The sequence below is a fragment of the Myripristis murdjan genome, chromosome 22 (genome assembly GCF_902150065.1).
Source record: "Myripristis murdjan chromosome 22, fMyrMur1.1, whole genome shotgun sequence".
Lineage (NCBI taxonomy): Eukaryota > Metazoa > Chordata > Actinopteri > Holocentriformes > Holocentridae > Myripristis > Myripristis murdjan.
This window is the reverse complement of record NC_044001.1, coordinates 11278961-11295473: the sequence shown is the minus strand read 5'-3', so window position 1 is coordinate 11295473 and position 16513 is coordinate 11278961. Positions and strand designations below refer to the sequence as shown.

General features: G+C 43.7%; 2 protein-coding genes across 3 annotated transcripts; one reads left to right on the top strand and one right to left on the bottom strand.

The window, feature by feature from the left end:
• Nucleotides 1–295: 295 nt before the first annotated feature.
• LOC115354046 (growth arrest and DNA damage-inducible protein GADD45 beta-like) lies at nucleotides 296–3499 on the top strand. The gene is made up of 4 exons (XM_030044202.1): nucleotides 296–452; nucleotides 1204–1305; nucleotides 1621–1837; nucleotides 2173–3499. The coding sequence occupies exons 1-4, from the start codon at nucleotides 409–411 to the stop codon at nucleotides 2275–2277; spliced, it is 468 nt and encodes a 155-aa protein (XP_029900062.1). The 5' UTR covers nucleotides 296–408; the 3' UTR covers nucleotides 2278–3499.
• A 1106-nt stretch (nucleotides 3500–4605) lies between these two features.
• Nucleotides 4606–14936, bottom strand: gng7 (guanine nucleotide binding protein (G protein), gamma 7). Of its 2 annotated transcripts, none has more exons than XM_030044204.1 (4): nucleotides 14835–14936; nucleotides 11278–11452; nucleotides 10403–10518; nucleotides 4606–9834 (listed from the first exon to the last, which is right to left on the bottom strand). In XM_030044204.1, the coding sequence occupies exons 3-4, from the start codon at nucleotides 10481–10483 to the stop codon at nucleotides 9709–9711; spliced, it is 207 nt and encodes a 68-aa protein (XP_029900064.1). In that variant the 5' UTR covers nucleotides 10484–10518; nucleotides 11278–11452; nucleotides 14835–14936; the 3' UTR covers nucleotides 4606–9708. The 2 variants fall into 2 exon arrangements, with proteins under 2 accessions (XP_029900064.1, XP_029900065.1); XM_030044205.1 differs by lacking the exon at nucleotides 14835–14936 and adding an exon at nucleotides 14559–14611.
• Between the last annotated feature and the right edge of the window lie 1577 nt (nucleotides 14937–16513).

Genomic DNA, 16513 nt, shown 5'->3' with positions numbered 1-16513 from the left:
ATGTATATATATATATATATATATATATATATAAATCTTTTTCTTTGGAGTATCTTTGAAATATTTCTTGCAGTGTATCTTCACTCGGATGACCATGCATGATGTCAAAGCAAATGGTGCTCTCAGTCGCTTTGTTGTGTAAAAACACAAAAGGCCAAAACCAGTGGAGTACAGCATGAGGCAGAGTCCACAGGCACACTCTGGGGATTTCTTCTGAGCCAATTGCAAAACTCGGGTAGTTTCGGTGCCGCCCTCCAGGCAGCGCCAGCATAATCACTGTGTAGCAACGCTGTCGAAAATAAACGCAGCACACACTCCAGCGCGGGCAGGACATCAGGAATATTCAAATCATTGGACATCCAGCAGTCTCTTCCTACTGGGATACAGAGGATTATATGACATGCAGACATGATTCCCGAGGAAAGCTTTGGAGCCAGCGTCCTCGAGAAAAGGTGAGTTGTGTTTTTCTCGGGTTATTTTTTGCATTCAGTGTCGTTTTTGCATGACTTGGTGCGCCATGTGGAAGGGAAGTCATGCAATGTTCTTTGACCGCTCAACTTGTGAGGTGGGTCAGCTAAAACACGCACCATAAGCTTGGAATTATGAAGTTTTAACTGGATGGGGTGCAACTCTAATATGGGCTGCATAACATTAAAGATTGACCTATCAGCAGGTATTAATCCCTTAAGATCTTCTTTTTGTTTTAAATCAAACCACACAAGCATGAGGTAACATTAAAAACGTGAATATGTATAGTGTATTTATTCAGTAATGTAGTCATTTGCTTTACCTATAAGTAAGTATATTACTCAATTAAAAAAAGAAAAAAAAAGTCAGGTGGAATTTCGTAATGCCATGTGAGCTTTGCATTTTCAGAGGGTGCGTGCGTGCACCCTATATGAGGTGCATTCTGTTCTGCACCGCCAATAGGTCTAATTTGACTATAGTCTTCAAAGGATACAAATCTGTAATTCACTGGTCTAATTTATGTAGTTATAGATGATGGCTTTTTATTTTCTATATAGTTTGTTTGCACGCTACTGTTTAAAGGAAAGAGCAGATGTTCATAATATTTTGTACTCTGTGAATGGTAACATTCATGCACCAATTACAGAACCACAAAATATGTTTGACTTATTCAGTGTTTATTTCTGTATTTGTTTGCAAAGTACAATAAGGCACATTATATACTCTGTCTCCCAGGATGCACTCCGTGGGTCTGGCTCTTGAGGAGCTGCTGGTCACGGCTCAGAAGCAAGACTGCCTGACTATGGGGATTTATGAGTCAGCTCAACTTCTTAATGCGTGAGTTGAAACTTAATTTTCCATCAGTTGCTTCGATGCTTTGAATGTCAAATGGGAAATTCCTGCCTTCGCCTTCACTGATAAACATCTGGGATAATATCCAGCCCAGATTTCACTCAGAAATATGATACACATAATGAGTTAATGTGATGCATTACAATATTTATGATATCAATTGATTGCAGGTCTTACACAAGGACTTTATAAACCTATCTGGAACTTGTAATTGTTACTGTGACATTTCTATTATGTCATTGTTTCTCCAAAGTGGCTAACTAAAACTATTTTGTATTCCCTCCCTGTGCTCCTCCTCAGTGACCCAGACAGTGTGGTTCTGTGTGTTCTGGCGGCTGACAACGAGGACGATGTGGCGTTGCAGATCCACTTCACCCTCCTGCAGTCGTTCTGTTGTGACAGCGGCATCACCATCCTGCGGGTCTCAGGGGTTCACCGTCTGCAGAGGTTACTGGGAGCGGTAGATGCCAACAGAAATCAGACAGAGCACGGGGACCTCCACTGCATGCTGGTCACGGTGAGTCAAGTTTGCAGCTGCGCCAGCTCTAACTTACACAACTGGCAGTGGAATAAGACACATGGCATTAAAGAGTGACTGTATAAAATTCTGCGTGCACCAGCTGAACTGGAGCTCCATGCTTTTTATAGTATGTGGCTTTTTATTTTGCAACCCTTTATTTATGCACTCTGTTTGCCTCTATGGTGTGGCCATTTATCATGTGTTTTATTGTGATTTTGTTGATGCTTTTAAAGTGGCTATATTGTCTAATACTTTCCCAAACATTGTCTGCAAGCCAAAGTTTTTCCACTTCAGTCTGAACATGATCTTGATGTTATGCTCCTCCTCTGCAGAACCCCCAGGCAGACCACTGCAGGCTACAAGAAGTGGGGACTTACTGCCAGGAGAGCCGACGCCTCGACCAGTGGGTGCCTGAACTGGTCCTGCAGGAGCGCTGATTGATCCAGCACACCAGCGCATCAACAAACACAGGAGCTCTCGCTGGGCTCGGATACCAGTGAACTGAAGGATCAATTGTAGCTTGTGCAAGGACGGCCCGAAATGGACTGATACGGGACGTCCTGACTGAAAACCAGCAGGAACCAAGCAGGAGGGTGTCTCTTTCAGGGTGACTGTGTCAGAGCTTTGCAGAGTGGAGACTGATTTCTAGAATCTGTATTCTAGAAACTTTGTGCAACAGATACACGCAGAAAGCAGGAAATAACAAGCTAGGGACACACACAGATTTCTACCCAGGCCACATTGTTTTTGAATGTCAGGAAAACAGATGTAAACATCTCTTTTGTATGCTTTTACTATTCAGCCAGTCATGTTTCCAATGTTGACTTTTACATATTTGCCTGTCAGCATGTGTGAAATCAATTAATGCCATGCTAAGAGACATTGAACCAGTAACTTTGCAGCTGAGTTAGCAATGCCCCAGCCTGTACCTGGATGGCCTGTGTGTATCTGTGGACCGCAGGGGGAACACAGTGACGTAACAGCTGTGGACAATGTGGTGTACTCTGACACCTATCGAGTCATTGGAAAGAGGGTGTGTACGGTATGCGTGTCTGTGTCTCCCTGAAAAATGACAGGGCGTGCAGCATGTGTGTTCTTGGAATGAGTCGCCGAACCTGTGTGGGAATCGTCACCATGGAAACTGAAATGGAAATGATGTTCAAGTTAAAATCACAAAAGCTTTGTTGGCATTGCAGGAACATTACAACAGAGTATAGTGTGGTGTCCTGGTCAGATGAGGACACAGAATGAGCAACATGGCCCTTGACTGATTTGATCAAATGTCAGCTGTAAATTCTCATTGTAATGCAACAGACACCATAAACAATATCTTTGTGAGTTCAGGAGGCAGAATACAACACTGCCTATTTGATACAAAGTTGTAGATCAAAAGCTAAGCTAATATTTACAGTGCTGTGTTAATTTATTATTGGATTAGTGCCTGTCAATGTAGTTATTTATGGTTTATTTTGTTCTCTGTTAACTAAGTCAATAAATTATTGTACTGATAATTGAGAAACTTTTCAGTTAAAGTGGTTCCTGCTCAGATTCTAAAGCAAAAACCATGTGTGCGTCATGGAACCAGGAACTATAGCTGAGTCATGCAGCTGGTGTTTACCTTTCATTTGCAGTAATGGAAAAAACACACGCACTTGGAGCAATGTCTTTGTCAGCCGGAGGGCCCTACAAATTTCCAGTCATGGCTTCCTATTGTTGTAAACATGGGAGAGTCGTACAGAGAAGTCGGGTGGGGACTGAAACTCATTATGATTAAACAAACAGGCAAAACAAGCTGATGCAGACACAGTGTTCTTACAGGCCGCCAAGAATCTACATGATAAAAGGGAAACTGCAGGTTGCCCTTACTTTTGGTGTCAATTATAATGATGTTTTCATTATAGTGAGGTTTGATGGCATGCATTTGCATAGGTGAAGTTTTGAGAAGCTGCAACAATTTGTTTCTCTCAAGGCATTAGGTCACATGGTCTAGGTAATCTGTAAATGCACATTCCTGAGAGCTGAGAAATAAGGCATGTGCCAATAGTCTGCGTGTAACCCCACCCATACTATAGTATCACTGCATGATCAGGTAGCAAGATGTTCTGCAACTCAGTCTTGACTGCTTCATCCTCCCCTCTGCCCTCCTTTCACTGCATGTTTTTTCCCTCCACCCGCCCTCTGTTCTCACATGTCTGTTTAGAGCTCTGACAGCACAGCGGAGAAGAGAGGGAACATTCAGGCACATGGGCCTCCCGTTTGTTTACTATCGGCTGGACAGGGGAGTGACTGCCAAGGGGATTGGCTCAGACGGTGGCTGTCTGGCTCTCTATTGGCTGTGGCTTGTCCACCTTAAATCTGATTGGCTGTGACTTGCCAGGGGGGTTGGAGGAGTTTGGTTTGAAACTTGCAGGAGACTCGTGACTGTTCCAGCAGTGCTTTAAAGGGCACAGAGACGGCCTGAGACAGAGGAATGGTAACAATAACATTCCTGTGAAATGACCCAACTGGGTGGTTTACCCGATCTTGCTCTTTGTTTACTGTGTTTAGTTCAGCAAGATCATGTACAACCCTTTGCATATAGGTGAGCTGCACACCGTGTACCCATCTGGCTGGTGTGTTTGTGCATGTGCATGTGTACCTGCAGCTGGTATGAGCCAGAGCCAGACCATCCCGTGTGCATGCCACTGTGGCCTTGCAAAAGCTGCCACAGCGTTAAAGAGAAATGATGCAAAGGCAAAGACATGCATTATTATATCATCTTTTTATTAATGTTATCTACTTCTCAATATCATTTTTTAACAGCAATATCCACAAAATATTAACAGTGTGCAAGAAAACATGAGTTATGGCACATCAGAGAAGAACAGTTACAAAAAATAGATATATTTTCTTCATAATCAATCAAGGCAAAAAGATACATATACTGTATGCATACACAGGAGATCAGAACACAAAAGATGAGTCTCGGGGAGGGCTCAGAGCCGATTAAGTGATGTTTGATATGAGGTCCGCCAGTGAGGAGCCTCAACTCTCCCCACTTGACCAGAAATTAATTTTACAGGGCTCGCTTTGTTCCACAGAACAATGTCACAACACCAGTGGATTTCCATCTTGAGCCATGTGTTCTACTTAAGACTGTTCACTCTGTCAATCTGATGCCCCAGGACCAGCATTAACACAATATACGCCACTATAAGGCAAACTAACAACCAACCAATCAGACAAACTGTCAACCAACCAATAACTTAAGATTGGCTGTCTCTGATTGTAAGCCCAACCAGCTATGGAATGATTGAAAAAAAAAAAATAAAATAAAATAAAAATAACATTGTTCAGACTTCATCAGGACAACAGCAGGAGGGAGAGAGAGTATGTGTGTGTGTATGTGTGTGTATGTGTGTGTGTGTATGTGTGTGTGCATGCTTGTGTTCATACCCCACACTACAGTGCTTTTCTAGGACCTTGCCTGAAACACTAGCTGCTCGGGTTAACTTATCCCACATTAGAAATTCGGGGTAACTTCCTACTTCAAGTGTCACTGCAGTTTTTACTCAGAAAACCCACATCTGTGAAAGACGTTGTCAGGCTGTTAGGCAACTGAAGTGTCTACCTCTCCAATTTGATTGGACACCCTGCCAGGCCCCTTTTCTTTCTATCTTGGTGGAGCAACAACAGTCAGCCTTGTACTAACTGTAATCATCTCTACCAATGTGATACAAAGCCTGTCAGTCTCAAAGCTTAAATGATAACAGTAACTGCAGCTAAAAAAACTGTGGCTGAGACACAAATAGACGGGGTCAAGGTGGTTGGAGGCCGCGCTGCTCCTTTGGGAGAAATTGCTCCTTTTTGATGTGTGCATTTTGCTGATAATTCAAAAAATAGCACTCCCACCTCCACCTTGCTGAACAATTTAGGGTGCAAGAGTACCCCTTTTTTGTCTGATGCCTCTGTCTAGCAGATTGTGCACAGCTCTGTAGAAACCAAATCTGCTGTTCTGACTCACACGACATCACATGACCTCTCCTCCAGTCAGAAACACCCCGACCTCAAAATGTAGGGCTGCAGTACTGTAATACTACTACTTGACACTCTGCACAGCACTGGAGGCACTGTGTTCTTGCTCACACAGACACACACACACACACACACACAAAGACACACACACATACACACATAGATGAACATAGCAATGTGCATACAAGTAATAAGCCTGTATGCACATGCATACAAACATGCATGAATCTCGTGTCTTCCCTTCTCCAACTACTTCTGTAGAATTGTCTCGCTCAGCTATCAAACACTCAGCACAAGCACGTACCTGCGCATGTCTGCATGCATACACACACACACACACACACACACACACACACACACGCACACACACACACACACACACACGCACACAGACACTTATCCTTCTCTCAGGCCTTGCTCCAGGTCCCTTTTGTGGCTGGACTATCGGAGTGGCCTGATCTCTGTAAGTGAATCTGCATGGAACGAAGGCAAATACACGATGAATGCAGGGTTCTGTGTTGCAAGCCGTGGCCTGCACTGCAAAAAAGCATTCACGTTAAACCGTGATTCAATCTTGCACCGGGTTTTAAAACTGAATTTTTCTCATAGCAAGTTAACAAATCTGCAAATGGAGTACCTTCTTTCAAGATACTGTCACTTGTTTTAATAAAATCCGGCAAGCAAGTGAAATTGCACGAGAAAAGGTGGCATCATCCCACCACACGGGCAGATTTTTTAAAACTTATTTTGAGAAAAATACAATTTTAAAACAAAATACGCTATTGTTAAGGTGGATTTGTTTTGCAGCTTATCCCTTGCAAACTGTCTGTCTTTGACACACATTTGTGCACACTTGACATGCATGCCTGCTAGTGCCCATACACACACACAAGGACAAATCTAGACACAAACAACTGTTCACCTCTCACCACCTCTAAAACTCCTAATTCCCAAATGACAGGGATAGCAGGGGTGGTGTTTTGACCTAGTGATTAAAGAGCCCTCCCAGTGACCAAAAAGGCCGCAGACTCAGTCTCCACAACAAACAGTTTGTATCTGTCAGCAGCCGTGAAACTTGTCCAAGTGTTTGTGAGCAAGACACCGAACCCCCTCCCGCTCATTTTCCTTGTAAATCAGCTTAATCACAAACTGCACAACAAATGCAACAAATATGTGTGACCAATCCTTCATCTTTTGACCCCTGACCTCGCGTCCACTGCAAGGCAGCCTGATGTGTGATGTGTAATGTGTGTGTGTGTGTGTGATGTCCCCGCTGTCCTCTGCCCATCAAAACCAACACCTGAAAGACAGAAAGACTTAAAACAATGGGCTCCTCTGGTGTTACAGGACAGATTGGAGGTTGGTTCTTGCCACTGGAATGAGGTCCGATGTTGATTCATCCTCTAAAAAGGATATGATCCTAAACATAAACAAGTCTCGCATTCCTATCTTATATTGGGTGATATATCCTCAACAGATGTTCTGTTTGTATCTGTGGTTACAACCAACCTCTACTACCACCAAGCCTCTCAAACTGGAATGGCTAAAAAAAAAAAAAAAAATGAAGACAGACAGAATCCTGACTGACAGAAGAGAAAAGTAGTACTAAAAAAATTGAACATCCACAGAGGGGATTTCGTGTTTAGATTTGTATCTTACAAACACTGTACAGGGTAATACTCAACTGACCAGGTTCCATGGACTCCATAGAAAGAAGAAACTCAAACTAACCCAAAACAGCTACTCTCAACTTATCACTTCTGCACGTCTGAAAGAAAGTTTATACACTTCGTTCATTTTTCTTAACTTTATCTTTTTTCCCATCTTCAGTTTTTACAATCAAGTTTGGTTTTTCAGAGAGGAGGCGCGCTGTGGAGAGAGGCCAGAAAGGCGGCTGGTCAGTGATGAGAGTCCCCCTGCTTGAGACCGCAAGGAGCCACTGAGGACCGCTGACTCTCACTGATCATAAACCAGTCAAAACACATATGAAAGTGAAAAGGCGGTTCTTGTGGGGAGACAAGAACCTAGTCTAAGCTAATTTAAAGCCAGGACTGGTCTGAGATAAAAAAGAAAGTCTATTCCTTCTCCACAGTAGAGGCAAAGAGAACAGAACAAAATGCTCTAAGCGCCTCCCTGTCCTTATCCAAAGCTTTTTCCTGTGTTTCCCCCTCACACTGCTGACTCTTGTTAAACTAACAGGCAACTTGTCTATTATAAGACCCAAAAGAGGCTGAGGAAAATAGGGAGGGGACAATTTCAGTTTACTGTTTAATTCAGGTTTCTTGTCCAGCCTGCGTTGCAGACTGCTTGATTTAAGGGTATGGTCAGTCTGTGACCTCGCTCTCTCTCAGGGTAAAGCACAGGGAGGCTCGATGTACAGTAGTAACCTTCATTTAGATCCTAGCAGGTAGCAGGGCAGGCGCTGTCTGTGGCACAGGATCAGATCTCCTCTCACCTCAGTAATGCTAGAGTTAAAACGTTTGCGGACGGGAAAATCTGATCCTGCGTCAAGTCAGGGGCAACACCTGTTTCAAAAACGTACTGCAAAACAATCGAGAAATGTACAGTATCATCTATCTGTTAGGTAATGCTTCAACAAAATATCAAAACATACATTTAATTCACAAACAAGTATTTCTTAAGAAAAATGCAGTAAACGTCTGGGGTTAATAGCTTGAGTTCTGTGTAGAGCGGTTCACTACGTTCTCCTCTTGTCAGCTGGAGGCGGCCTCTCAGACGCTGATCTAAGGCCAGCTGACAAACTGATATCAACCAGCACCAGCCATACACTGCGGTGGAAAATAGAAACGGTGCCGCTGACCACAGATCGGCATCTAGAGGCGACCTGTACAGGTTGGCACAACTGGAGTTTTGGCCAAAGGCTGCAAACAGCCATAGTGAAGCCACAGGCAGAAAGACCCAGAGCCAAAGGCAGGCGGTCTGTCGATGTAGGTTGGGTGGGAACATGCTAGCCCGATAGAGACAAAGGCTTCAGCCACTTGCTCCAGAGTGAGTAGAACCCACCATGATTTAGGGTTCAAGAGCAAAGCTCTCTCAGTGGCCGGACTTGCCCCAGACCTGGTGGAGTTTTAACTCCCGCCAAAGAAGCACTTATTGAGCTTAATGGGATGCCAGGGAGTTTCTGGCACGGCTGGCTGGAGCGCCCAACACCCATTTGGCCACCCACATGCACCCTCCCACTCCCTGCCTATGGCACAGCCGTCCACCTCCATCCTTTAACCAACCCCTCATTACTCCACACAGGAACGCTTTACTCTAGGACTTACTGTGTGTAGGTTCCTACTGATTATTAATGTCCAAATCCCTTTTCAAGTTAAGCTGACACTTGTAGTTAATTTACCAGCATATATGAATATTACCAAAGCACCTTGGATCATACTCAGTGATATACTGATCTCAGCCACTGTGAGCACATGATACCTGCCCCCTAGCTGTGGCTCCGCAGTATGGCGCTTTTCCAGAGTGGCTATTTTGGGAGTGTGTGTGTTTCTAGTAGTGTTTGTGTGTATGTGTGTCTTAGATGTAGCAAGCAGGGCCCTGTTAGCTGGTTCAGGGCTAGCCACTGTGAGTGTCTGTTTACACGTGTATGTGTGTGTGTGTGTGTGTGTAAAGTCTGCGTGTGTCCAAAGGGAAAGGGGGAGGTCTAAGGATCAATCTATGTACTGTGCATGTGTGTGTGTGTGTGTGTGTTTATGTGAATATCTGTGAATACATGAGTGTATGTTCCTGGGTAAGTGTGTGTGTGAGTGTGTGTATATGTGTGTGTGTGTGTGTGTGTGTGTGTGTGTGGATGTGTTGGTGTGTGTGTCAGGGTCAGGAGGGGCGGAGCGCGGCTATAGGATGATGCAGGGCTTCTTGTCCTTGAAGGGGTTTTCGGAGGTGGGCACCCCAACCAGCAGGGGGTCGCTACGAGCGTGCTGCTCACAGTAACTCATCAGGTCTGCTGCTGCTTTAGACACCTGGGAGGAGGGCGGGAGGAGGAGGACGAGAGGAGGAGGAAGGAGAAAAAATAATTAAGACGAGAGGAGAAAGGAGGGTGAGGCAATTAAATGAGGAGGGAGAGGGAGGAGAGGGGTAAAAGGAAAATAGTGTGAGAAGGGAAGTAGGAGAAAGAAACGAGAAAGAAATAGGATTGGGAGAAATGAAGAAGGGAGAAAATTGGTAGAAAGGGAAGGGAGAAGAGAGGGGGAATATGGAGAAAGAAACAAGGGATACAGGGATAAAACTCAAAAACATACACACACAGACATGATAGACAATTGTCATTTTGTCTTTGTGCTTGGTTTTAAAGCCTGCATTATAGGACGTAACTCTCTGTAATTATTAGACTGTTTCGGTTGCTTGGTCATCATATCCACATTACAAATCAGTGATTATAAAAAATCTCTTGTGTGCAAATATCTTATAAAAGTACCAATAGTCATCCCCAGGATATTGTCACAATATGATATTGAGGTATTTGATCAAAAATATTGTGATGATTTTTTTTTTTCCATATCATCCAACCCTACTGTCATCATGCCATACCTTAATGCGTTCGATCCCTGCCTCAATCCTCAGCTGTTCCACCAGTTTCCTGGCCTGGGCGATATTATTAGTGGTAGACATACTGATCCATCAGACTACGCCAACACAGGAGAAAACTGAAAAACACAGAGACAGAGAGTCATGAAGTGTTTACTATAAAGACGGCAAGGTGATTTCAATAAATACAGCGGGGCAGCCACAGAGATACAATTACAGGAACAGCAGGAAATGCATGCCAACAAGGCACACACTTGTCTCTGCTTGGAAATTTACAATTAAACCATGTATTTTTACTTTTTTTATTGTCTGTAACCCAAAAGATATCTTTGCTTAACATATATAAAGAAACAGCCTGTTTAAATTTTATTCAAAGCATAAAAGTAGTATCATGCATAATATGTCAGTTTTCATATCACTTACAAAATGGTTACAAAACGAAGTAGTGTCAAAATAGTATAAGAGTGATATTATCTGCCTCAGCCATTGATAAAATGGTGAAAACTGACATTGAGCTACTTTAATTCTCGTGTTGACTTTTGAGTTGAACTGCCCTTTAAGTCATCAATAACACCGCTCAGGTGGCTGCATGGCCCCAGCTGTAGAGTTATAGCACCACTTTGAGGTGACTACATGGTAGTGCAACACTAATAAACCATGACAGATGCTGTGTGTTATTGAAAATACACTGATAATGATAGTTGTGCACATTATAACTAATAATGGAGATAATTATTAAACAATTTCTATTAGAATGATGTATCTATGATTATCAAATCATGTCCTTCATTCATGCTAAATGTACATAAGCTGTTGATATGTAATACACACGCATACAGACAAACACACACAGTTGCATTTCATACAGTGTTACAGACCTGACTGATGGTGTGCAGATAGGGTGTCTGCTCCGTGTGTCCGAACCAAAGTGCGACGTGATGCAGAGGGGATGTGAGCTCTGGGCGGTGCTGGGACGTCCAGGAAAACACTTTCTGAGTCACAACAGCAGAGCTGGAGAGAAGCTGGACTCACATTGGCTTGTCTCTCTCGTCTCTGATTAGGGGAGCAAAAGCAGAAAGATACACATCATGAATGTAAGTTACCCACAACAGGACTTGACTTTCAACATCTTAGTATGTGTACTCTTCACAATTGTGTGGGGATCTTCAATGTTCTCATGTCAGACACTTCAAAATAGATTTTTTCCCCCTAGTTCTGGACCTGAAAATCAACTTTCATTAAGCTGCACATCCCCTTTTGGAGTGACTTTGCCCTTTAGGAACTCTGACATGAAAAGATATTTTGGTTCATGTGAAGTATTAAAATGTCAAGAGGTTGTACTTGAACACTGACAAACAGTCATAGTAGGGAGATTAAAACATAGCACCAAAAAAGACAAATAATTTATTTTGTGTAACAATAATCTTTTGTGAATTGGATTATAGTAAAACTACACTATTCCACCCTCAAAGCCCCTTAAGGCCTCCACGAACCACCGGTCTACTATGATTTGGGAGAGTAAAAGCTGTTATTGTGTTACTGGATACTCTAGTTCGGATAACTTCTAGTGACAAAAAGTAGAAACTGTTTCCCATCCCACTCCCCAACCCTTGAGTAACCAGACTCTAATTTGGGAACCATATATGAGATGTTTTCACTTTCCAACACAGCGGAGAGAGAGAAAAAAAAACTTCAGGATGAAACCTGCTACTACATCAAACTATCACACGTGAAGTTATTACATCTGTCACCACTATTTCATTCCTTCACAAGGTGTTACCAGTAGTAATATCACTAAACTGATCAGATAGTGGGAGAGTCCATCATCACCACATCACATTAAGTGAAACCACACGTCCTTATGACTGTACTCTTTCAGCTCTAAAAAAGGGTGTTAAGGTCTCCTTCACAGTTTCAGATCTAAACTACCTCACCAAAAATCCTCTCTGCCCTTCTGTTGCTTTCTTTTACACTTGTCCTCTGTGTGGTTGGTAGGCCTACAACAAAGGGGTGTTCCCTTTTATGGCGCACACCAGAAACACACGTAGCTACAAGTATGATTTGATGAAAACACACCCCATCCTGCGCACACTATAAGCATTTTATGACTGATGACTGTGTCTCTTGCTGTGTCTCTCACTGTGTCTCTCTGTCGCTCGCCCTCTCTCCGGGGAGGAGAGTCCTGCTTTAATTACTCCTGCTGAGGAGTAGCTCAGAGATTCATGTCTGTAATTAGGGCTTTTGTGTGCGTGTGTGTGCGTGTGTGTGCGTGTGTGTGTGTGTGTGTGTGTGTGTGTGTGTGTGAGAGAGAGAGAGAGAGAGAGAGAGAGAGAGAGAGAGAGACAGACAGACAGACAGACAGAGAGAGAGAGGGAGAGACAGAGAGAGAGACAGAGAGAGATGAAGAAAGACAGTGATAGAGACTTCCATTATTACGCCTGATGAAGTTCTTTTTCTACACAAACACACACACACACACACACACACACACATTTGCATTATTATATTTGTGAGGCCCTTCATTTGTCACATTCATTCCCAAATCCCGAACCTTAACTCTCTCTACTTCTTGACTCTTACCTTAAAATAAAACTAATCCTAATTTTACTCTTAATCTTTAACCCAAGTCCTTACCTCCCAAAAACCTTAACTTTACCCCTAACGGGTCTAGTTTTAATCCAAAAACCCCAGTCCTAACCCAAACTTTGCCCTTGAAGAGATGAAAAAAATGGCCTAACTTCAGGACACTTTCCTTGTCTTTTAGTCTCTCTGTGGACATTTTGCCCTCATAAGTGCAGAAATACACAACCACACACACACACACACACACACACACACACACACACACACACACACACACACACACACTTACATATATACACACATATACACCTTTTCCATCACAACATATCTCTCCCCATATGAGTCAAAGTTCAAGGAGAGACACCGGGTCTCCTTGTTGAGTGTCACCTGGCCTGCAGCATCACAGACAGCCAATAGAATAATAATACATTGTCCAAAGACGAGACATCTGTCATTCAAAAGTGACACCTGTGCCAGGCTACAACAAAATAGCTCAGAGTATAAGATTTCAACAAGGTGATGGTACTTCTAACCTGCTTCCTCTGTTGACAAAATGTTACCATTTGAAGATGAAATAATCCCAACTTCAACTAAATGATTTTGTTGAGAAATGCAGGCTATACTCTTAATAGCTCTTAATATTCTAATATGAGGATAAGCAATCAAATGTGGGTTTAACTCGCAAAGACTATACCTTTAAGAAAAAATATTAAAATATATAGCAAAAATGCATTCTCTCTCTCTCTCTCTCTCTCTCTCTCTCTCTCTCTCTCTCTCTCTCTCTGTCTTTTTAAACATTTGGGGGTATCACAAGCCTAGTGCCTTTGATTTCTTCAGCCTGTTGATTTTTCAAACTTTCCGGGGCTGAGGGAAGGAAGGTGTACCCTGAAACCAAGCACAAGAATGAATTTCTGCCACCCTACAGCCACACATTTCTCTACTTACACGCCACCACATTAACAGACTTTCTTGAAAACCGACGCAGGGAGCCCAAACCTCTGCTGCCCATTTGTCTGGCCTGGGCCAACACACCACCAAGAGATGGACAGGCCAGGCCAGCGATTCAAGAGCCGCTCTCTCATCAACAAGACGCGCAAAATGCACCAATCCATTGATCCTAAAGGCTCATCGGCACCGATCGGGGTAGATACTGTAGGCCTACAGTACGTGGCCATGTCCTCCGCTATAGGCCCTGCTTGCTGCTCTACCGTGTGAAAACACAATGCGGGCATTTTGATGGATAGAACAGCATGTCCTCTCTCTCCCATGGCTATCTACACACCACACACACACACGCACGCACGCACACGCACGCAGACACACACACATAGACGCGCAAGCACAAGCAGACCCAGTGCACACATATTAAAGCCGGAGATATTTCCCAAAGTGTAGACCAGACTAGACCGCTTCAGGTCTGCAAATAGGCCCTGGCTGTGGGAGCAGGGTGGTGACATGTTTTTAGGGAGGCAGGCTCCAGCAGCCAGTATAAACCCATCCGGCGACAATGGGTACAAGACTGGAGCGCATGCCTTTATGTTCCGCTATTATGCAAATTGAACAGCATAAGGCCTACTTCAACATAAGATCCAGAGGTTTGGACGCTGCCGATATTGTGGCTTGTGCGTCCTCAGAGTCCAGCCGAGCTGTAGGAAATCTTCCACTGACCCTGTCCCCGGTCCTCCCCACCCTCTCGGCCAGCAAAGGGTTGGGGAAATCCGGATTCGTGACACCGATGGAGCCCTCTAAGCTGCAGCCGCCCTCGGTGACGAAAACCCGGGGTTGCAGAGGCGCACGGGCGCGTTACAATTATTATACACAGAGAAAAAAGCCCGAATATCTCCAAACTCACCTCCGAATGCGCTGTATTGGTGATTTAAAGGGCCAGATCCGCTGGTTTCTCACCCTCTCTGCTCGTTCACTCCCCGTCTTTACCGAGCCAAACGCCTCCCCCTCCGTTGCCAGTGTCTGTCCACTCCTCTACCCCCCTCCCTTCCTCCCTCTCTCCTTCGCCGTCTCTCCCTACCTCACTCCCTCCCTTCCTCCGATACGGTGACAGCAGCTTCAACCCAGGGGCTCCCAAACATTTTCATTTCAAGGACCTTCAAACCATTTTGCAAGAATGCATACCCCCATCTGAGATTTTTATGGATGGTTAGAGTTGCATAACTGGCTGCACAGTAGGTGGGGTGAAAAGTCACCCTTATAAATGTCCCGTTGTGTTTGTATGGTCAACAAAATACTGAAATGTAACTACTGTTCCTATTGCAGAATTTTGAGCCCCCCCAAAGCCCCTCAAGAGCCTTTCAAAGCCATTAAACCCCAGTTTGGGATCCACCACCCCGGGTGATTTTGGTGGGAGGGGGGTAAGGGGTAGGATTAGTACGATTCGTGCCTAAATTTGTGAGTCTAAATTGTGTGTGGCATTAATTGATAGTCTTTTCACATTTACAAGAAATGTATAAAATAATATCCATTATACCTCCCGCAAACTTGCATTCTGTGAACTTCTCATCATCTCTAAATAATAGTTAAATTAGACTTTTCATTTCGATGGGGTCCCCTGGAAACGTCTCATAGACGGCTGGAGATTCTCACACTTTGTGGACCACTGGGCACTTTGAGACCGGAAATCTCCTCTGAGATAAGATGTTTTGGAAAATGAATGAATCCTTTTTGTAGAGATACACTGGTCTATATAACTATATGGCTTTGTGGCTGTGCATTTCTAGCAGCTGATCCGAGGTCTGATCTTTTTAAATCCCTTTTCCGTAAGTAGCACAAATCCCATACAAATAATCACATATGCTTCATTATATAGGCTACTTATGAAGGCATAATTCATGTACAAACATAATACAATAATATACCAAAAAGGGCCAAAATTCGTTTCTAGACTGAAATTTGAATTGCTATACGTTGTTAACATAGCATACGAAGAAAAATTAATCTACCCTTACTGTTTTCGGACAAATTTTGTGTGTTTTGAAAAATAATGTGAAATGTATTCTTCACATTCACTGTATATGCCACATGTAGCCTACACTGAGCATGCAACATATCAGACACACCCTCCAGGTGTTGGTTTGGGTAGCAAGCTGTTTTTCACAATCCACATCTCAAAGGTCTCAGAGCCTATAAGTGGCCTCCTGGCCTGCCCACCTCTGTTGGTGTAAACCTGCATAAAAAAATCTCAGTTCCACGTACAATTCCTATAAAATTCCCATGTTTCAATAACTCTAACTGTTTCCAAAGTGTACCTGTGGGAGGCATGCCGTTTAGTCTTGAGCAGCACATCTGGATCTGTACCATGCAGTAAAATTAATTTTTAGCACATGAATACAGTACATAGTTTTGACACACGATGGCGCCATTAGCCAGCTTGTAGCTATGGCTTCTCCAGGGAGGTGTAGGCCGCTCCTGCTATTCCTGGCAGACCCAGCACAAACACGCATCCTCCGTTTCCACCGGTTTCACAGCTCTGGCACACTCCTCCACAGAGCTAAAAGTACTGCATCTGGTGCATGGATA

Excerpts from the sequence above, each read along its gene's own strand:
- LOC115354046 (XM_030044202.1), top strand. The coding sequence starts at position 409 with ATGATTCCCGAGGAAAGCTTTGGAGCCAGCGTCCTCGAGAAAAG. Across the intron at positions 453-1,203 it reads GCCAGCGTCCTCGAGAAAAG|GATGCACTCCGTGGGTCTGG; the intron begins GTGAGTTGTGTT and ends TCTGTCTCCCAG. Across the intron at positions 1,306-1,620 it reads TCAGCTCAACTTCTTAATGC|TGACCCAGACAGTGTGGTTC; the intron begins GTGAGTTGAAAC and ends GCTCCTCCTCAG.
- gng7 (XM_030044204.1), bottom strand. The coding sequence starts at position 10,483 with ATGTCTACCACTAATAATATCGCCCAGGCCAGGAAACTGGTGGAACAG. Across the intron at positions 9,835-10,402 it reads CAGGGATCGAACGCATTAAG|GTGTCTAAAGCAGCAGCAGA; the intron begins GTATGGCATGAT and ends CCCTCCTCCCAG.